At 42.5% G+C, this 23,136-nt stretch overlaps 1 protein-coding gene across 1 annotated transcript in view; it reads left to right on the top strand.

Moving 5' to 3' along the window:
- Positions 1–22,733, top strand: part of VPS52 (VPS52 subunit of GARP complex) — a gene marked incomplete in the record, with an annotated part of 44,402 nt that extends 21,669 nt beyond the window's left edge. The window contains 10 exon segments of the mRNA XM_073598200.1: positions 604–737; positions 4,703–4,858; positions 4,958–5,076; positions 12,105–12,228; positions 12,312–12,407; positions 13,272–13,379; positions 13,468–13,533; positions 16,855–16,966; positions 17,052–17,170; positions 22,406–22,733. Of these exon segments, the coding sequence (XP_073454301.1) occupies positions 604–737; positions 4,703–4,858; positions 4,958–5,076; positions 12,105–12,228; positions 12,312–12,407; positions 13,272–13,379; positions 13,468–13,533; positions 16,855–16,966; positions 17,052–17,170; positions 22,406–22,552 (1,181 nt within the window).
- Positions 22,734–23,136: the final 403 nt, after the last annotated feature.

Below are 23,136 nucleotides of genomic sequence, written 5' to 3'. Positions count from 1 at the left end.
GGAAGCTCTGCTGATTGTATCATTCAATCATGTGCAAGCTAAAATGCTGCTTTTTATTTTCCTTGCATGTCCCCCCCCCCCCCCCGATCAGATAATCAGAGTATTCTGACAACAGTGGGTGCCACTGTCAGAATACAATGTCCTAGCTGGGAAGGGGGGAAATTCCTCCATCCACCTTGAGAAATCTGAATGAAAAAAGAACTGTGTAAGGCCAGCTTTACATAGCCCAGCCAGACTGCACAGCCAGGTCAGGGATTTCACTTTCCTTAAGTTAAGCAATATAGCTTGGTCACTTTCCTTTCCCCCAACCCCCCCCCCCCCCCCCCCCATGTGACCAGGTTTCATATCACAGGTTTCATATCACACCCAATGTTTAAAGTTCTTTGAAGTTTACATTTTTGTATGTCTTTCTATGCATGTATTTGTATTGTATGGTATGTTTGTTTCTTTATAGATTGGGGGGGTTGAATTTTTTTTGAGTCTGTGGGTTTCATGTTTATATTCATGTTTTATGTTTATAACATAATTTTGGACCACTTAAGTTATGTGTTTTGTGTATGTCAGAGTCAAAACATCAGTTTATATTTTCCTTAATCTGGGCACGCTTCTTCTCCAAGCCAACACTGCGCAGTAAGAATACGGTTTTTACTGTCGGTAACCGGGCCGCCATCATCAGTCCTACAGAGCTGGAGGGTCCAATCATTGTGCCGCACACAGCGCAGAAGAGTGATGTCAGGGTGAGAACTGTCTGTAAGGGGCGGGGCAGGGCGTGGGCTGGAATGATGTATCTACACTATACTGCATTGTCAGTCAGTGCACATAATGCAGGAGATTTACTAAAACTGGAGAGTGCAAAAATCTGGGGCAGCTGTTCATAGTATACAATCAGTTTCCAGGTTTTATTGTTAAAGCTGAATTCCAGGAATTCAGCCACTTTGTAAAGAGTGAAGGCACACTGTGAGCCAAGTCCAAGGAGCTGCATGACATCTCCTGGACTTATCTCTATTATTTACATTGACAGGTTTATTGCTCTGTGAGACACTCCAGGATCTGAGAGAAGAAAAGCACATAGTGCAGCTTTGCCCGCCCCTCCCCTCTGCTGCCCATTCACAGAAGCCTTAGTATTTTGTGAGCGTGTTCATATAATACCAAGGCTTCTCTGAATAGGTAGAAGGAGGGGAGGGGCGGGCATAGCCTCTTTTGTTCAAGATGCATGGGTCAGAAGGATCAGCGCCGGTCTCCTAAAACTACGGCGATAGCTGTCTTCTGGGAGTACTATAAAGCTGTCCGATATAAATAATAGAGCTAAGTCCAGGAGGTGTGATGCAATAGAAGACTCTTAATACTTATCTCTTCGGCGGGTGGTGAGTCCTAATTTTGCTTTGTTGCAGAGCACAGCTTTTGCAAAATCTTCAACATACAACACTTCACAGATACCAGTCGTGTCAAACCCCCCCCCACTGCATACTGTGGTTACAATCTACCGGCCCCTACAACCCTATGCGACACAGCAGTGATGTAGACACTGGCGGGTGAGACTACAGAATGCAGCGGTGGAGCAGGCTCATCTAAGGCCCCATTCACACCTCAGTGTTTGGAAGCTCCAAAACACAGGAGGACAAAAAAATCAATTATTTCTGTGAAGTTGGTTCATATCTTCACCTGAAGCCAAACGGCTGAAGCTCAAAAAAGTTCTGGAGCTTTTTTTGTATCTCAAATCGAGCAGATTGGTGCATTTTTGAAAAATGGAAATGCTTGATTCAAGCATTTTAGTGCGTATTGACACACTTTATTCGGCTCAAATGCAATAATTACATGAAAATAAATAAAATAAAAAACCCCAACCCTTAACCCGAATATTAAACCCTAACCCTAATATAACCCCTAACCTAACAAAATAAGTAAATAAATAATAAATAAATAAATTAACTCATAACCCTAACTTTTAAACTCTAACCCTTAACCCCTTACAAAAAAAAAGTAAAAAATAATATTAAATACATAACAATGGTTGAAAAATCTGAAAAAACAGCAACAAATAATGAAACAGATGATATTTTTCTCTATTGGGTAATTTTAAAAACGCCAAAGCTCAAAAACGCTCATGCAAAAGCTCGAAAAGATGCTAAAAAAATGTGACGCTCAGGTATGAATGGAGCCTGACTGGCACCCTCCCCAGCTCCTTTTGTTGCTCTTAACATTTCTTCATTTTAATTAATAGCCACAGTGAACAAACGCAGATTAAGTCAGTTGACGCGTTTCAGCCTAGAAGGCCTTAGTCATAGTTATGGGATCATTTTTTCTACATTACTCTACTCAGCCAGCGACTGTGGATCGAGCACCAGGGAGCTCTGCTATCTGTGTGGTGTATGGGTAGTAGCACTGACTTTTCTGTTTATACCCTCCCCCGCTGCATATGCTCATCCTTCCTTCACTTCCCCCACTGCTCTGTTCAAGATGCCAAGAGCACAGGGTTTGTTGTGGATGTGGGAAGCATTGGCTGCTCTGGAACCCAGCGCTGTCACGTGAAGGGGAGAGGGTTATCAGACCTGTATAGACATTTGCCCATATATATATCCTTCACAGTGCATGCGCCGATGACATCATCGGCGAAATACTAAGTAAATGTCTCCTAAACAGCACACGTTTAGGAGATATTTACAGTAACTATAGGTAAGCCTTATTATAGGCTTACCTATAGGTACAAATTGAAAATGTGGGTTTACAACCACTTTAACATAAATAAATCACCAGGGCCGGATGGCTTACACCTGAGAGTCCTTAAGGAACTCAGTCAGGCTATTGCCAGACTGCTATTCCTATTCTTTATGGACAGCATACTGACAGGATTGGTAGCAGCTGATTGGAGAAAAGCCCACATGGTACCAATATTCAAAAAAGGGCAGAGATATATGGAAACTATAGGCCTGTCAGTCTAACATCGGTAGTATGTAATCTATTTGAGGGGATGATAAGATTCCACATCCAAAAAATTGCTGATGAAAACAGTATAATTAGCAACGGCATGGGTTTATGAGAGGTCGCTCTTGCCAAACCAACCTATTGACATTCTATGAGGAGCTGAGCTGCCATCTGGACAAAGATAGGCCTGTGGATGTGGTGTATCTGGATTTTGCAAAAGCATTTAATACAGTCCCCCATAAACGCTTAATCTACACACTGAGGTCGGTGGGTATAGACCCCAGGGTTTGTTCTTGGATAGAAAATTGCCTACAGGGGCGTGTCCAAAGGGTGGTGATATATATCGTGTACTCGGATTGGTATAGAGTGGTAAGTGGGGTACCCCAAGGATCTGTCCTGGGACCAATTCTGTGTAACTTATTTATAAATGATATAGAGGATGGGATAAATAGCTCAATCTCAGTGTTTGCTGACAACATCACAGCAGGATATAGAAACTTTACAAGAGCACCTCAATAAATAATGGAGTTGGCAACTAGAGGGCAAATTAAGTTTAACATTGGTAAATGTAAGGCACTTGCGGGGTAAAATATAAACACATTAGGGGGAGAACCTCTAGGGGCTTCCAGGGTGGAGAAGGATCTAGGGGTCCTAGTAGAAGACAGACTGAGCAATAGCTGCAGCTACCAAAGCTGGCATAATTTTAGCATGCATTAAAAAGGGAATTTACTTCAGAGGTAAAAATTATAATCCTGCCACTTTATAAAACTCTGGTTCGCCCACATCTGGAGTATTCCGTCCAGTTCTGGTCACCAGTCCTCAGAAGGGATGTGCTGGAGAGAGTCCAGAGAAGGGCAACTAAATTAATATGGGGACCTCAATTATGAGGAACGACTACAAGCGCTAAATCTATTCTCCCTGGAGAAGAGACGCTTGAGAGGCGATATGATAGCGATTTACAAATATCTTAACGGTGATCCCAGCGCAGTGAGTGTAAGAGGACACGGGGCCACACGATGAGATTGGAGGGCAAGCGGTTTAACCTTAAGCTGCGTATGGGGGGGGATTCACTGTCAGGGCGGTAAGGATGTGGAACTCTCTTCTAGGGCTGGGAGATTTTCTTAAAAAAAAAAAAAAATCTGGGATTTTCTTAAAAAAAACTTGATTCATGATTCAATTTTTTTTTTTTTTTGGACACCGCGCCGGTCGTGAGGAGCTGCAGGCAGGAGGTTTTAGGTGAGGCCACGGCTTCGGCCTAGTCCGCGGCGTCCGGCCTCGCAGAATAGGCCGAAGCCTCGGCCTCACCTAAAAACTCTTGCCCGCAGTTCCTCAGGACCAGTGCGGTGTCAGCGCCGGTCATGGGGAGCTGCAGGCAGTTTTTAGGCGAGGCCACGGCTTCGGCCTAGTCTGCGACGTCCGGCCTAGCGGATTAGACCGAAGCCGCGGGCTCGCCTAAAAACTCCTGCCCGCAGCTCCTCACGACTGGCGCGGTGAAATTTTGAATCGATTTGACCTCCTCAACTCGATTCAAGATTTCAATCGATTTTTTTCCCAGCCCTACTCTCTTCCACAGTCGGTGGTGTTGGCAGGAAGTAAGGATAGTTTTAAAAGACTCTTGGACAGGGCATCTTAGTAAAAACAATATACAGGGATATGGGAAATGATTTTCTAAACACACACACCAACACAGGTTGAACTTGATGGACTATTGTCTTTATTCAACCTTGCCAACTATGTAACTTCCATGCAGTGCTAATGGAGATCCTCCTTATTCCACCAGTACCCGTTTGAGTCTCTGTTCCGCAGTCAGCACTACGCCCTCCTCGATAACAGCTGCCGGGAATACCTCTTCTTATCCGAATTCTTCCTGTCAAACGGCTTGGCAGCTCAGGAACTCTTCAACACGGTGATGGGCAAAACTTTATCCATGTTCCTGGTGAGATGCCTCCAAGCTGGAGACCAATCATTACAGCGTGACCCCTAAGGAGGCTGAATTCCATTTCTCTAACCTGTTTTTTTTATCTATGTTTTACAGAAGCACATCGACTCCTATGTTTCTGACTGCTTCGACAGCATCGCCATTTTCCTGTGTATACATATCGTGCTGCGGTTTAAAGGCATCGCTCAAAGGAGAGACATCCCCGCTATAGACAAGTGAGACAACCCCGAGACTCGTAACACTTCTGATTTAGTGAGCTTATTTATTAGAGACAAGAGTAAACACTTGCTGACCACGCACTGTAACTTTACTGCTACAGTGCAGGCCGGCTGCACAGAATCACGTATATATGTATATGTATATGTATATGTGATCCTGCTAGTTTGGGTAGGGGGCACCGGCGCACCACTTGTGCTGTGATTAGTCACAGCACAAGCCGATCGGCAGGTGCCGGCCACTGGATGACTGCCGGCACCTGCTGATCGGCGAGGAGGAAGACAGGACAGAGCTCTGTCTATGTAACCAATAAAGAGCTCTATCCTATCAGCAGGGATGTGCTGGTTTTTGTTTTCCTGCAAACCAGACAATAAAACCCAGCAAATTCCTTAGTGAAAGCAGCACATAGTACACACATAAACACTGGTTTGGCACACATTTAACCCTTTGATCGCCCTTGATGTTTAACCCCTTCCCAGCCAGTGTCATTGTTACAGTGACAGTGTATATTTTTAGCTCTGATCCCTGTATTATTGTCACCGGTTCCCCCAAAGTGTCAGTGTCAAATTGTCCCCCGCAATATCGCTGATCACTGCCATTACTAGTATAGAAAAAAAAATTCCAGTGTATACCATAATTTGTATACGCTATAACTTTTGCGCAAACAAATGTACTCTTATCGGGATTTTTTCTACCAAAAACATGTAGCAGAATACATTCATTTTTTTTTTTTTTTAATCAAAACTTTTTTATTGATAAATTGCTCTTTCAATGCATACAATCATTGCAGCAGATAAGGAAAGAATAACACATATTGAACAAGTTGTATCAGATATCCATAGAACATGAGCAATGACAGAAGGCAATACAGATATTGTGATTTTTTTTTTTATTTTTTTTTTTAAACGAACACACCAATTAGCACTTACAATCCGATGTATTATAACAGTATTAGACACTTCTTCAGCCAACGGATTATGCAGATTCTAGTGCTTTACCTTTTAACGTGGCTTAACCTGTTTTTCCTACCTCTTTCTCTCTCTCCCCCACCCCCCATCCCCCATCCCCTCCCCCGATAGCAGTGAGAGGCCTCTACTGCAGGAGCCTGTCCATCACTAATTGTGGTGGGGGAAAGGCTGGGATCGTCCAGCCATGGCTGCCAAATGAGATCGAATTTTCTCACAGCCTTCCTGCGGCTGTAGGCTAGTCGCTCCCTAAGAAGAAGTGAATTAACATAAGTGATCCATTGTTTCGAGCAGAATACATATTGGCCTAAATTTATGGAAAAATGTGTTTTTTTTAATATATATATATATTTATTGGATATGTTTTATAGCAGACAAAATAAAAATATTAGTTTTCTTTCTTTTTTAAATTGTCTGCCTTTTTTTTTTTTCTTTTTTTTTTTTAAGGGCAAAAATTAAAAAAAAACCCAGTGGTGATCAAATGCCACCAAAAGAAAGCTCTGTTTGGGGGGGAAAAAAATGACATAAATTTAATTTATGTACAGCGTTGCATGACTGTGTAATTGTCAGTTAAAAGAACGCAGTGCTGTATTGCAAAAAAAAATGGCCTGGTCATGAAGGGGGGTAAATCTTCCGGAGGTCAAGTGGTTAAATAGCAAGGCACAGGAAACTGTACCAACCAATGAGAATGCAACCTTTGCTGTCCTGATTTTAGTATGCTGAATTGTGATTGGCTATTGCCTTCTGCACAGCTCATCATTTTACTTTTTACAGCCTTCCTAGATTGTAAGCTCTAACGAGCAGGGCCCTCTGATTCCTCCTGTATTGATTTGTATTGAATTGTATTGTCTGCCCTAATGTTGTAAAGTGCTGCGTAAACTGTCGGCGCTATATAAATCCTGTATAATAATAATAATAATAATATACGGAGTATAGTGTCAGGTCATAGGTATAGGTTTATTGTTGCAGCTGAAAAATTAGAACATATTGTATGAATCTGTTGCTGTTTATTTAGATCTAGGTATAACAATGGACCTTTTTTAATGAAAACTAAAATAACATACAGAACATGATGCAGTCTGTCAGTAGAATAAGCCGTTTTTGTTTTTCCCTGCTCCCTGTTTATTAGCTGTAGATCCTGTTGGTAAAACCGTTATTAGCCTACTTCCTTCAAGCGGAATTATACTCACCTTGGATCCAGCAGTGCGGCATCTTGGAGCCCCCTGGCGGCTGCTGACATCTTCAGGTGGCCGGCTTCCGGGTCTCGATTGCCGGGCGATTTTATTGGCCGGACAGGGGTGGTAGTCAGCTTTGGCGTAGCCAAATTTTTACAGTGAGCTGCATGCACAGTGCAGTGTACAAGGGCAGACAGGCAGGTAAGTAACTTTAATGCAGAACAGACAAAGCATGTCTCCTATGCATTAAAATCTTGCCTGTCCGCCCCTTTTTTTTTTTTTTTTACTAAAGTTCCCCTTTAAGAGCGGAACCAAATGAAAACTTACAAAGTTTTTCGTGCATGCAGGCTATTTATTACAGAAGAGACATGCAGTGTGCTTTTTTGGTCTTTATTTTATCTTGGTAATCTTGCCATTTACACACTTCCTGTCCTAGGGTGACAATGGTACTGGGCAGCGTTGTCACCCTAGTACAGGGGTCTCCAAACTGCGGCCTGTGGACCAGATGTGGCCCTTTGCTTGCCTTTACCTGGCCCCTCGGTCTCTATTCCTCCTTCTGACACAAACAATGGGACACTATTGCTTCCACTGACACCAAAGATGGAGCACTATTCACCCCACTGACACCATGAATAGAGGAACTATTCCTTTCACTGACACCATAGATGTGACCCTCCCATGGACACCAATGATGGGGCACTATTCCCCCCACTAACACCAATGATGGGGCACTATTCCTCCCACTGCAGAAATGATGGGACACTATTCTCCCCACTGACACCGATGATGGGGCACTAATTCTCTCACTGCAGCAATGATGGTGTACTATTCCTCCCACTGACACCGATGATGGGGCACTATTCCTCCCACTGACACCAATGATGGGGCACTATTCATCCCACTGACACCAATGATGGGGCACTATTCATCCCACTGACACAAATAATGGGGCACTATCCCTTCCACTGACACCAATGATGGGGCACTATTCCTCCCACTGACACCAATGATGGGGCACTATTCCTCCCACTGACACCAATGATGGGGCACTATTCCTCCCACTGACACCAATGATGAGGCACTATTCCTTCCACTGACACCAATGATGGGGCACTATTCCTTCCACTGACACCAATGATGGGGCACTATTCCTCCCACTGATACCAATGATGGAGATTAATCTCCCCACTAATACCAATATCTCCTGCGGCATTTTCTACTCTCACTGCCCACAGTCTGGCCCTTCTAAAGTCTGAAAACTGGTCCTTTGCTTAGAAAGTTTGGAGACCCCTGATCTAGTAGAAAGCACACAAAGTTTTCAGCTCACAAGAAGATTGGATGAACAGTTTGTTTTTTTGCACTTGTTGAAAAGATATAATAAAACACTTTCAATGTTTTTTTTTTTCAACCGCTTCCGGACCGCCCACCACATATATACTGCGTCAGGGTGGCCCGGCTGCGCACAACAACGTACCTGTACGTGATTTTGGGCACGTGATCCGGGGGCGCGTGCGTGCGCTGACGAAGCGCCGCTCCTGCTGTGACTAGACACAGCGGGAGCCAATCAGCTTGTCCGTTGGCCGTGATGGCCGCCGGGACCTGCCGATCGTTCGGAGGAAAGGCAGAACAGCGGTGTGGCTATGTAGACAAGGCAGACCGCTGTTCTCTGAGGGAGGAAAAGGGAAATCTTGTGTCTCTGCTAAGCAGAAACACAAACCTCTCTTTTCCTCCATTGCATCCGCTCCCCCCACAGTTAGAAAAGACTCCCTGGGAACACTGTTAACACTTTGATCGCCCCTAATGTTAACTTCTTCCCTGCCACTGTCATTTATACAGTGACAGTGCATTTTTTTTTAGCACTGATCACTGTATTGGTGTCACTGGTCCCCAAAAAGTGTCACTTAGTATTTGCAAAAAAAAACACCGATCGCCACCATTACTAGTAAAAACCATAAAAAGTCCATGAATCTATCCCATAATTTGTAGATGCTATAACTTTTGTGCAAACCAATCAATATACATTTATGGGATTTATTTTTACCAAAAGCATGTAGCAGAATACATATTGGCCTAAATTGATGAAGAACTTTATGTTTTATAGCAGAAAGTAAAAAAAATTGTTGTTTTTTTTTTTTCAAAATTGTCGGTCTTTTTTTGTTTATAGCGCAAACATTTAAATAAAGAAAGCTCTATTGGTGGGGAAAAAGGACATCAATTTTATTTGGGTACAGCGTCGACACGACCGCGCAATTGTCAAAGTAATGCAGTGCCGTATCGCAAAAAATGACCTGGAGCTGAAGTGGTTAAAGTGGTACTAGACCCAGGACCCTGCATTCACTATATCTGCTCTCCCACAGTACACAGAACATGGAAATGCAATTATTTTGGTAACAATAAACTGATAAATACCTTTTCTTATCAGCAGTATATAGCAGTCTTGTGACTTCTATTAGTGTCTGGTTAAAGCTTGTAAGAGAAGTTTTCATTCTCTTCTGACTGTCCTATAAGGGTGCATGACCCCTGATCCTCTGTCTGGACAGCGGCGCGACCCCGATCTGTGTAAAGAGCCACGGCCGCGGCTCTTTAACCATGTGATCGGCTGTGTCCAATCACACCTGGTCACATAGAGTATGAGGAGAGCCGATCAGCGGCATCTCCTCACAGAGGAGATCTAGGAATGTAATCGGGGCACTGATAATCAGTGCCCTGATTACAGTTAACTGCCACCAGTGCCAGAACTGTGTGCCCACCACTGCCAGCAATTAGTGACAACCAGTGTTCACAATTGCCACCGATCTGTGCCCACAAGTGCCAGCAATCAGTGGCCATTAGTGATGCCAGTCAGTGATGGCTATCAGTGATGCCTTTCAATGCTCATCACTGCTGCTCATCAGTGCCACCCATGAATGCCCACCAGTGCTGCCTATCCGTGCCCACCAGTGCCACCGATCTGTGCCAGCAATCAGTGGCCATTAGTGATGCCAGTCAGTGATGGCTATCAGTGCTGCCTTTCAATGCTCATCACTGCTGCTCATCAGTGCCACCCATGAATGCCCACCAATGCCACCTATCTGTGCCCACAGTGCCACCCATCAGTGCCACCCATCAGTGCCACCTATCAGTGCCCATAAGTGTGGCATATTCGTACCTCCTCATCAGTGTCCATAAGTGGCACCTCATCAGTGCCCATCAGTGCCGCCTCATCAGCGCACATCAGTGAAGGAGAAAAATTACTTATTTACAAAATGTACTGACAGAAACTAAGAAAAACTTTTATTTTTTTCAAAATTTTTGTTTTTTTATTTTTTTTCTAAAAAAATTAAATAAAAAACAACAACCCAGGAGTGATTAAATACCACCAAAAGAAAGCTCTATTTGTGTGAAAAAAATAATAAAAATTTTCATATGGGTACAGTGTTGTATGACCGCGCAATTGTCATTCAAAGTGTGAGAGCGCTGAAAGCTGAAAAATGGCCTGGGCATGAAGGGGGTGTAAGTGCCCTGTATTGAGGTGGTTAAGTGAAAATTGCGCAGTCGTGCGACACTGTAACGAGAAAAAAATATTTGACCCACAAATAGAGATTTCTTTTGGTGGTATTTGATCACATCTGCGTTTTTTTATTTTTTGCGCTATAAACAAGAAAAGAACGTCAATTTTGGGTTTAATTTTTTATGATATAATATTTATATATTCTATTATATAAAAGAGAACAAAAATTTTGAAAAAAAAATCTTTCTGCTATAAAACATTTCCAATAGAAAATGTAAAAAATCTAATTTCTTCATTAATTTAGGCAAATGTGTATTCTGCTACATATTTTTTGGTAAAAAAAATCCCAATAAGCGTATATTGATTGGTTTACGCTAAAGTTCTAGCGTCTACAAACTATGGGGTATATACTGGATTTTTTTTTTTTTATATACAAGTAATAGCCGTGATCAACGACTTTTAGTGGGACTGCCACATTGTGGCGGACATTCCGACACTAAGGGGTTTAATTACTAAAGCTAGAGAGTGCAAAATTAGTCATTTCTGCATAGAAACCAATCGGCTCCTAATCTCAGCTTGTTCAGTTAAGCTTTGGCAATAAAACCTGGAAGCTGATTGGTTTCTATGTAGAATTGTGACTCATTTTGCACTCTCTAGCTTTAGTAAATAAACCCCTAACTGACACTTTAAACACTTTTTGGGAAGCAGTGACACTAATACAGTGATCAGTGCTAAAAATATGCACGGTCACTGTACTAATGACACTGGTAGGGAAGGGAGTTAAACATCTAGGGTGATCATGGGGTTAAATGTGTGCCTGGCCAGTTTTGTGTATACTATGTGTGCTGCTTTTACTAAGGCAAGAGATGGATTCTAGTCCCTGCTGTGCAGAAACACAGAATCCATCCCTTCCCCCTGTCAGAAGGGTGATCGGACTTGTTTACGTAGTCAGATCCACATTTTGTGTACTTTACCGTCAATCAGTGGGTGCCGGAGGACATCACGTGCCCGGCACCTGCAGATCGGCTTCTGCTGTAAATTATCACAGCGAAAGCAGCCCACCAGCGGCGCGCACACACCCCCTGCAGGTGGAAGTCCGGAATCACATATATATACATGATCCGGCCCAAAGCTGACACCCTGTAGCAGTAAAACTGCTATAGGGCGGTCAGAAAGTGGTTAAGTTGCACATATATGAATGGTTATCATTAGAAATCATGGGGAACGACTTGTCATGCAACTTTGAACATCAAAGTTGCATGAAAAGTGTGAATGGAGCCTTAATATGCTGTAATATAAAAACAGCCCCCATGGTGTTGTCTAGCCTAAATTTGTATGAATAATCGCCTGTAGATACACCAAGTAGGTTTACGTTGATGTGTGTTGCTGGCCCGCAGGTACTGGGACGCCCTGTTGGACATGCTGTGGCCGCGCTTCCAGTATATCCTGGAGTTAAACATTCAGAGTATCCGGAACACAGACCCGCAGAGGCTGGGCAATCTGGACACCAGACCGCACTATGTAAGATATAAAGTACTTCCCTAAATTTACATACACACATCTGTGCCTGTACCATACTAAACCTCCATTGTCTGTTTTCCCAGATCACTCGCCGTTATGCCGAATTTTCATCTGCCATTGTTAGTATAAATCAGACGTTCACAAATGAGAAGACCAATACCCTCCTGGGACAGCTGCAGGTAAATGTATTATGTATACAGCTGAGCTTCTGTTTTGCTTGCGTCTATCTTGCAAGGTTACTTTGCGGTATAAGCAAGGAAGCTCAGACCTCTGCAGTGTACAAATGGGCTTTTACTACACAAAAATGCTGTACATACAAAACTATTACAATATTAATAATACAATACAAGACTGACAGATATAACAAGCAAGATGCCTAGCAAATAAGCAGCCTGTGGTCTGTAAACAGTAGAAATACGCTTAAAAGTTTCTTAACTCAGGTTAGAGTGGGTTCATGATCTGCAATGCAACGAGGACCCAAGCTTCTATAAGCAGCTGCTGGAGATCAGGTGAAAGTGTCTTCACTTAAAGCTTCTTCTGGTCTGGCACAGACCTTCCTTGGTCTTAAGGCTTTATGGTGCTCTTTCTTTCAGTCTCTGCTTTTATTTGGGAAGTTTCAGGTTGTCAAGCTTTTGTCGACAACGGTTACCAACTTGTTTACCTTAGTTACAGAACAACAGACATCTGTACAATCTCCACTCCAGTGTACTAGTTTTCAATTAGGCATTCTATAATTCTGCCTCAAGATGGGACTCTGGTATCATACATGCCATAGGTTATATATATATATATATATATATACACACATATATATGTAAGAAAAGCCAAGCTATTTGCCTATTGTTTATCAAACGCAACACAGCTTCACAGCGCAAAGTCAAGAAAACCTCAATGAACAGGACAGCGAGGAGTGCTTGTGCTCTGAAATGAAATAGTTTGTGTTTACCGGCACAACCAATAAAATCACAGCTTTCATTTCACCATTGTAGGCAAGATAATGAAAGAGGCCTTCTGATTCATTAATTCTGGTGTCTTATTTCCAGGGGGAAGTAGAGAATTTTGTCCTGAGAATGGCAGCGGAATTTTCCTCCAGAAAGGAGCAGCTAATTTTCCTGATTAATAACTATGATATGATGCTCGGTGTACTGATGGTGAGTGTTGCCGTACTATCACTCAGTGTTTGTGAATGCGTCATCTGTGCATCTCTTCTTCAATGTCACTGTCATTGTTTATCTCAAGGAACGAGCGTCATCAGACAGTAAGGAGGTGGAGAGTTTCCAGCAGTTACTCAATGCGCGGACTCAGGTCAGTGACTACAAGGATAAGACCGTAATTTGTTGCGTCACACTTGGTTCCAGTTTAAACCTTTCATGTCACTGAAGTGTAAATGCCCAGACCAACTTAACACCTTCCCGCCTCGCCTATAGCAGAATAACAGCCGGGCGGTGGCTTTACCGTCCTGAGTGGATGTCTTATGACGTCTTCTCAGAAAGCGCACCTCGCGAGGGCACGCAGCGGCGCGATCTGTCACCGGCTGTGTCCATCGGACACAACCGATGACTGATCAGTGTACTGGCTTGCTGCCAGTACATGTGACTGCTGTGACCAATCACAGTTGTAAACAATGAATGGCTTCCTTTCATGCCATCTATTGTGTGCAATTGTGTTGCTAGCTGTGATTGGTCAATGTGATCACATGGTACAGACAGGGCCCATCACAGCCCATCTCATCTATATCATGTGATTAGCTCTGACCAATCACAACAAAACAGACTGAATGATTCAGTTTTATTCAGTAAAATGCTTGCTTATGGCAATGTAATTCACTGCTATAGTCAATCATAATGTGTAAAAAAAAAAAAAATCCTGATCACTTCCCCAGAGTAGTACAATGTTACTATGGTGACATAATATTGCTCTGGTAACAGTGTCCTTTTTTTCTTTTTCTTACTGTCATCAGTCAGTGTCCCTGATCACCGTCACTTCAGTTATATGATGACACTGTACTGCATTGTGATAGTATGAAAAAAAAAACGAAATTGTGAAAAAAATAACTCTTAATTTCTTCATTTTCCAAAAAATGATGACAAAAAAATTACTTTAAAAACCTCGCCATGCCTCTTACTAAATACCTTGGACTGTCTACTTTCCAAAAAGGGGTAATTTGGGGGATATCTGTACTGTCCTGGCATTTTAGGGCCTCACAAAATGAGATAGTCTGTCAGTACATCAGGATTGATACATTTTCAGATCTATCCCATAGTTTGTGGACTCTATAACTTTCCTACAGAAGAAATAATATACACTGATTTGGTTTATTTTCACCAAAGAAATGTAGCAGAATACGTGTTGGCCTAAATTTATATTTGCAAAATTTTATAACTGAAACGAAGAAAAATTAGTTTGGTTTTATTTTTTTCAAAATTTTCAGACTTTTTTTTGTTTATTTAGCAAAAAAAAAAAAAAAAAAACCCAGTGGTGATTAAGTACCACCAAAAAAAAGCCCTATTTGTGTGAATAAAATGGGTGGTTTGTGTACAGTGTTGTATGACCGCACAAATATCATTCAAAGTGTGACAGCGCTGAAAGCTGAAAATTGGCCTGGGCAGGAAGGGGGTAAAAGTGCCCGATATTGAAGTGGTAATGCAGTAGCAAACTCTCATTTTAAACCTTTACGTACAGGTAAACTTACGTCTTGCCTGTAGGTACAATGAATATCTCCTATATGTGCACCCTTTAGGAGATATTCACAAATTATGTCACCGGCGCACTGAACAAAGAGGCTTGAGGGGCCTGGAGTGAAGGAAGCCTGCTGGACTGAGGAATAAAGTATGTAATACACCTTATTCCTCAACCCCTAGTCTTAAAGGCTCACTCCACCTTTAAGACCATGTTAGAAGTTGTATTCATATTTGGGGTGTAGCATCTAAGATGGTGCCAAGCAAATTATAGCAGAGTGTAATCACAAGGAGTACAAGGCAATAAAGACCTGATAGAGGTTCACTTGCTATGCCAATTAACTTATTATTGCAACTGTTACCTAAATGTGATTTTTTTTTTTTGTTTTTGTTTTTGTTGTTGTTGCAAATGGCAGCTTTTTACTTTCTTGCTCTTTCCTATTTTAAGAGGCCCCTACCCCCCTTACCTTTTTCACTGGGTGCCCGCAAATAACATGCATGCCCAGTGAATCCAGTGGTGTTCTGTGGTGATCTGGCACTCTGCTGCTGCACACCATGGAGCATCATCGGGGTCAGCTGCAAGAACCAGGAATAGACAGCCGCCCCCTGGCAACATGCACTGTAGCGTTCTCCCCTGAGGCCTCCTGGGATGCGGGACATGAGTATCCCAGGAGGCTGTGGGCAACTTAGATGGCATTCTCCCCTAGACAAGCAACCAGGAAATGCAAGGAGGGTTCACTAAAAAAAGCTAGCAATAAAATAACTGAATATCCAGTTGTCAGAGAGGAGGGGAGTGAAATGCTAGAAAGTGGATGGGGAGGATAAAAGTCCACTTTAGGGTCAGTTCACACCAGATGCATGAATAACACACGGACAGGCGTTTATATGGATTCCAATTGCCTAGTTCACACCAGTGCGTTCAGTTGCAGTGTGTTCCGGTGCAGAAAAAAAAAGTAGAACGTGCTGCATTTTTTTCTGCACTGAATTGTACTGGAACGTGGCAAAACGCGCTAAGAACACACATGTCCCTATTTAACCACTTGCTTACTGGGCACTTATACCCCCTTCCTGACCAGGCCAATTTTTTAGCGCTGTTGCACTTTGAATGACAATTGCACAGTCATACAACACTGTACCCATATGACATTTTTATTAATTTTTTATGAGATATAGAGCTTTCTTTTGGTGTTTTTTTTTTTATCACCACTGAGGTTTTTTATTTTTTTGCTAAACAAACAAAAAATACAGAAAATTTTGAAGAAAAAAAATAACTTTTCCTTAGTTTCTGTTATAAAATGTTGCAAATAAGTAATTTTTGTCCTTCACTGATGGGCACTGATGAGGCTGCACTGATGGGCTGTACTGATGGGCTGTACTGATGGGCTGTACTGATGAGGCTGCATGGATGGGCACTGATGAGGCTGCCCTGATTGGCACTGATGAGGCTGCACTGATGGGCACTGATGAGGCTGCCCTGATTGGCACTGATGAGGCTGGACTGATAAGCACTTATGGGGCTGCACTGATAATTAGGACGCAGTGATCACAGAGCATGCCAGATGCGCGCCCCTGGGGCATGGTTCCGGGAGGACATCAATGGGCGCCCTCCCAGAATAAGAGACCTGCGCTGTAGCCCATCTTTCAGCTATGGAGCAGTTAGGAAGTGGTTAAGATGAAGAAAAAAAGAGGGAAAAAACACACCGGACTGCATCAAAAACACGCATGTGGAAACGGACGCGGACTGCGTTTCTGTGGTTTGAACCGGCCCTTAATGATTGTGTCTCATGTACAGATTTCAATTTGTTGAGAAGCCCAATAAACTTGCATGCAGAGGAACAGTAGAATACAATCACTGAGCGGCACTACCAGCAGGAAGTGGAGGGTGTGCATAATGGGCAACGTGCCATTTGTGTTACCCCACTCACCTTCATCTTAATCTCCATTCTAGGAATTTATAGAGGAGATCCTGGCTCCATCGTTTGGTGGAATGACAGCTTTTGTGAAAGAATCAGAATCTCTTATTGAGAAGGGCCAGCAGGATCGTCTGAAGAGCGAGGAAGGTGAGAAGCAATGCCGGTGTTTTGTAGTCTCTACTGATCTGTATGAGAGTGTCTGTTGCAATGATCGGTTCTCTTCTCTGTCCAGCACGGGTGGCTCAGCTGGTGCGAGGATTCTCTGCCACGTGGAAACAGGCCGTGGAGGCGCTGAGCCAAGATGTCATGAGGTCGTTTACAAACTTTAAAAATGGAACCAGTATTATACAGGTAATAATCTCTTCTATGTTAATGGAATGTGTGCGCAGTGAATCAAAAAGGTTCCTGACACTCCTTACGAAGATGTAGAGACCGAATCCTTCTGATCCATGGCAGACATTCTGTTTTTTTGAAAATACTCTCTAATTGGCCAGGAACCAAAAACCACAGATTTCACCTTTCCCTTCTTTCTACATCAATTCAGATCCCCAAAATTCCTAATGGCAGGAAAGGAATTCCCTCTGTATACCAGCCACCAGTTTGTGCTGGGATCTTTGCATAGACAAGGTGACTGATTGGCTGCACAGGCAGAGGTATCCAATGATTGGCTGCACAGGCAGAGGTATCCAATGATTGGCTGCGCAGGCAGATGTAGCCAATGATTGGCTGCGCAGGCAGATGTAGCCAATGATTGGCTGCGCAGGCAGATGTAGCCAATGATTGGCTGCGCAGGCAGATGTAGCCAATGATTGGCTGCGCAGGCAGATGTAGCCAATGATTGGCTGCACAGGCAGAGGTATCTAGTGATTGGCTGCGCAGGCAGATGTAGCCAATGATTGGCTGCGCAGGCAGATGTAGCCAATGATTGGCTGCGCAGGCAGATGTAGCCAATGATTGGCTGCGCAGGCAGATGTAGCCAATGATTGGCTGCGCAGGCAGAGGTATCCAATGATTGGCTCCACAGGCAGAGGTATCCAGTGATTGGCTGCGCAGGCAGAGGTATCCAATGATTGGCTGCACAGGCAGAGGTATCCAATGATTGGCTGCACAGGCAGAGGTATTCAATGATTGGCTCCACAGGCAGAGGTATCCAGTGATTGGCTGCACAGGCAGAGGTATCCAATGATTGGCTGCGCAGGCAGAGGTATCCAATGATTGGCTGCACTGGCAGAGGTATCCAATAAGTGCCTCGGCCTCATTTGGATCCTAGCACTGGGTGTGGCTTTGACCCAGGAGCATCAGGAATACAGCGGGCAGTTGGTACACATGTAAATTCAGTCTTTCCACCAGATACTTGTCGGCCTCCTATAGACAATATTCTCCGATGGCTGCTGTGACCTCCAATGAATAAGGGAAAAGGAAACTACAGAACAGGCATGGTTGCTGATAGTGAAAAAGAAGAGGGGGGTGGACTTATAGCAGGTTGGTAGGCTCATGCTGGCCATACAATAAACGAAAAATCGATCAAACTTGTTTTCAAAAAACAAACACTCGGCAGTGAGGGCAAGTGAAAGTGCCATCATGTAATGACTGAATTTTGATCGATAACTCGTTCAATGGACATACATTAATCAGTTTTTCGTCCAGTTTGACACATATGCCTAGTGCAAACAGCTCAGTTTTTAATGGGCGATAAAAAACACATTAGCCCATGGATGCTCAACCTCTAGCTGTTGTGGAACTGAAAGTCCCATGAGGCATTGCAAAGCTGACAGTTACAAGCATGGCGCCCAAAGGCAGAGGCACGATGGGAATTGTAGTTCCACAACAGCTGCAGGGCCACAGGTTGAGAACCCATGCATTAACCACTTGACCTCCCTGCATGACCAGGATATTTTTGTGACACTGCATTACTTTAAGCACTTGCCGACCAGCCACCGTCATTATACTGCGGCAGGTTGGCTCTTTTGCGCAAATCGCCGTAGGTGTACGTTGCTTCGTGCAGTAGATATAGTGGGCGCGTGGCTGCGATGTCCGCCGTCCACCCGCGATCGCGCCACAGAGAGCCAGAACGGGGATCTGTCAATGTACACAAACAGATCCCCGTTCTTTCAGGGGAGTAGAGAGAGATTGTCTGTTCCTAGTGATCAGGAACAGCGATCTCCCTACTCCCAGTCAGTCCCCTCCCCCCACAGTTAGAAACACCTCCCAGGGAACACACTTAACCCTTTGATCGCCCCCTAGTGTTAAACCCTTCCCTGCCAGTGTCATTTATACAATAATTTTTTTTAGCACTAATCGCTGTATAAATGTCACTGGTCTCAAAAAAGTGTCAAAAGTGTCCGATCTGTCCGCCGCAATGTTGCAGTACCGCTAAAAATCCCTGATCATCGCCATTACTAGTAAAAATAATAATAATAAAATGCCATAAATCTATTCCCTATTTTGTAGACCTTTTGCGCAAACCAATCAATATATACTTATTGCGATTTTGTTTTACCAGAAATATGTAGAAGAATACATATTGGCCTAAACTGATGAAGAAATTTAGTTTTTTTACGTTTTTTTTTTTTTTTGTGGATATTTATTATAGCAAAAAGTAAAAAAGTATTCTTTTTTTTTTTTAATCAGAATTGTCGATCTATCTTTGTTTATAGCGCAAAAAATAAAAACCGCAGAGGTGATCAAGTACCACCAAAAGAAAACTCTATTTGTGGGGAAAAAAGGACATAAATTTTGTTTGGGTACAGCGTCGCACGACCGCGCAATTGTCAGTTAAAACGACGCAGCATGTCGCAAAAAATGGCCTAGTCATTTGGGGCAACTGCTACCGGAGCTGAAGTGGTTAACTGACAATTGCTCGATCTAACAACGCTGTACATAAATGAAATTTATGTGATTCCCCTCGCCCCAATAATTGAGTTTTCTTTTGGTGGTAATTGATCACCTCTGTGTTGTTTATTTTTTGCGCTATAAACAAAAAAAGACAGATTTTGAAAAAAAAAAAAAAAAACATTTTTTTTTTTACTTTCTACTATAAAACATATCCAGTAAAAAAATCTAATTTCTTCATCAGTTTAGGCCAATATGTATTCTGCTACATATTTTTCGTAAAAAAAATCCCATTAAGCGTATGTTGATTGGTTTGCACAAAAGTTATAGCGTCTACAAACTATGGGATATATACTGGAATTTTGATTCATTTTTTTCTTTATACTAGTAATGGTGGTGATCAGTGACTTCCAGTGGGACTACGATATTGCGGTGGACAATCTGACACTTTTACAAACTATGGGATATTTATTTTTTACATTTTTTTTTTTTACGAGTGATGGCAGCCATCAGCGACTTATAGCGGGACTGTTTTATTGTGGCGGACAGTCGGGACACTGAAACTTTTGACACTTTTTGGTGACCAGTAAAACTAATACAGTGATCAGTGCTAATAATATGCACTGTTATTGTACTAATGACACTGGCTGGGAAGGGGTTAAACATCTAGGGTGATCTAAGGGTTAAATGTGTGCCTGGCCAGTGTTTATCTGTGTACAGTGTGCTGCTTTCCCTAAGGCAGGACGTACATCGACCATTCAACTTTAGAAAGGTTAGTGGGCGCATTTCGATTCTTGAAATGCAAAGTTCTATGTCAAAAGAAAGATCTGTCATGTCGGAATTTTGTTGCGTAATCGAACGATTTTCTAAACATCAGTAGGGAAATCAATCGTAAATAGTTCTAAAAAAAACGTACATGTGCATTGATCATTGATCGATACAAAAATTTACCATTTATGTTGTTAACGATCAGTAATATGTGGAAAATTATTTGATACAATGATGGAGTTAAACACAGTTGTTCGACAGATCTTTATCAAAAATAAAAGTTTTTTTCAAACGATTTTCTATCTATGTATGGCCAGCTTAAGGGATGTGCTGGATTTTATCCCCTGCATTGCAGGGAAACAAAATCCAGCACGTCCCGGCTGACAGGACAGAGCTCTGCCTTGTTTACATAGGCAGAGCTCCGTCCAGTCTGGCTTCTCGTTGATCGGCGGGCGCCGGCGGGCATCCGTTGGCCGGCACCGGTTGATTGGCTTCTGCTGTGATTAGTCACAGCAGAAAATAGAAACTGGAAATGGGACTTTGCATGAGGCATGTCGGTGTGATTGATAGAAGTATATATATGTATGTATCTCTATAGATAGATTTGTTTTAATTTAGTTTAATGTCACAATCCCCAAGGGGTAGTCCATGATATTTGAGAACGTAACTTATAAATAAATAATATTAATAATATATAATATAGGGTATAATTCTAAAAGATTAACATAATGAATATAATAATCATAATAACATATTTAATACACATGATCAATGGACATAGTTGATACATTCAATAAATAATTAAAGAATAATGCATATATATATATAAATAAAATAAAAAGGCAGTGGATAGTGATGTTGTAGAAATTCATAATTTAAGCAAACTTTTCATTGGCACCCTTAATTGGAAACTCAACGCGTTTCATGGCTTAGTGCCAATCATCAGGAGTAAGATGCATGTGTATACAGAAAAATGTAGTATCTGGTAATTATATATATATATATATATATATATATAGATATATATAGATATATATAAATATACATCTATATATATCTATATATATATATATATATATATATATATATATATATATATATATATATATATATATATATATATATATATATATATATCTCTAGATATAGATAGATAGATAGATAGATAGATAGATAGATAGATATGGGTGGGGGCCATCTTCCCCTCACTCGTCTCCATACCCAACACCGAGAAGGATCCGATAGCCTCCGCCGAGGCAGCTTCGGTAAGTGGTGGGGAGGGGGGGGGGCCCTCTACTGCCGCCGATAAAAGTGATCTCGCAGCGAATCTGCCACAGAGACCACTTTAATCGGAAACCGGAACGCTCACCGAAGAAGAGGATACCGGGGTTATGGTAACTAGCTGCTGCCATAACAACAATATCCCTCTTCAAATTGCCAACGTATATCGGCGTGAGCCGGTCCGGAATGGTTAAGAGTTCTCTTCACTGGAACTAAGGGGCCAAGACCAACCCCTGAAAAACAACCCCAAACCATAATCCCCCCTCCACCAAATGATTTGGACCAGTGCACAAAGCAAGGTCCATAAAGACACGGATGAGCGAGTTTGGGGTGGAGGAACTTGACTGGCCTGCACAGAGTCCTGACCTCAACCTGATAGAACACCTTTGGGATGAATTAGAGCGGAGACTGCGAGCCAGGCCTTCTCATCCAACATCAGTGCCTGACCTCACAAATGCTCTTCTGGAAGAATGGTCAAACATCCCCATAGACACACTCCTAAACCTTGTGGACAGCCTTCCCAGAAGAGTTGAAGCTGTTATAGCTGCACTGGGTGGGCCAACTCATTATTGAACCCTACAGACTAAGACTGGGATGTCATTAAAGTTCATATGCGTGGAAAGACAGGCGTCCCAATACTTTTTGTGTGTGTGTAGAATATTAGATGTGGCTCAGTATATAAATATGCACATTGATTTTCTATAGGGGGCACTGACACAGCTAATCCAGTACTACCACCGATTCCACAAGATCCTCTCCCAGCCTCCTCTCAGGAATCTCCCGGTTTGTTCGGAGTTAATTAATCTTCATCATTTGATGGTGGAGCTGAAGAAACATAAACCCAACTTCTGAGCTAGAGGCGAAGATGTACGATGCTGCTGGAGAAGCATCTACAATGAAAGAAGGCCTGTAATATAGGGTACAACACTACTGCTGTTATGTGTATAAGTCAGGACTGTCCGGTTTGTTATGTGTTCAGAATTAATTTAAAGATTGTCTCTTCTCGTGTTCAATAAAGTCTCTGAGAAAACGACTTTGTTTGGCTTCAGTTCAGAAAACACAGTGACAACTAATTGCCTGCAAAGGCTACTGGCAGATAAAATCTAGGAAATGTTATCTGCAAAAGATTTGTAAAGTAAATGACGTGGATGATAGTTTTTGAAAGGAGATACCCTGTTTCCCCGAAAATAAGACCTAGCGTGATTGTCGGTGATGGCTGCAATATAAGCCCTACCCACCAAATAAGCCCTACCCTGTTTTAACCCGAAAATAAGCCCTACCCTGAAAATAAGACCTACAAGGACTTTAACTAGGGCTTATTTGGGGGGTAGGGCTTATATTGCAGCCATCACCGACAATCACGCTAGGTCTTATTTTCTGGGAAACAGGGTAGTAGGTATTCTGGATGACCACCCATCTATTAGGCACACCAACAA

The sequence above is a fragment of the Aquarana catesbeiana genome, linkage group LG09 (assembly GCF_042186555.1).
Source record: "Aquarana catesbeiana isolate 2022-GZ linkage group LG09, ASM4218655v1, whole genome shotgun sequence".
NCBI lineage: Eukaryota > Metazoa > Chordata > Amphibia > Anura > Ranidae > Aquarana > Aquarana catesbeiana.
The sequence above is the reverse complement of the archived record's forward strand: the minus strand, read 5'-3'. Positions and strand labels throughout refer to the sequence as shown.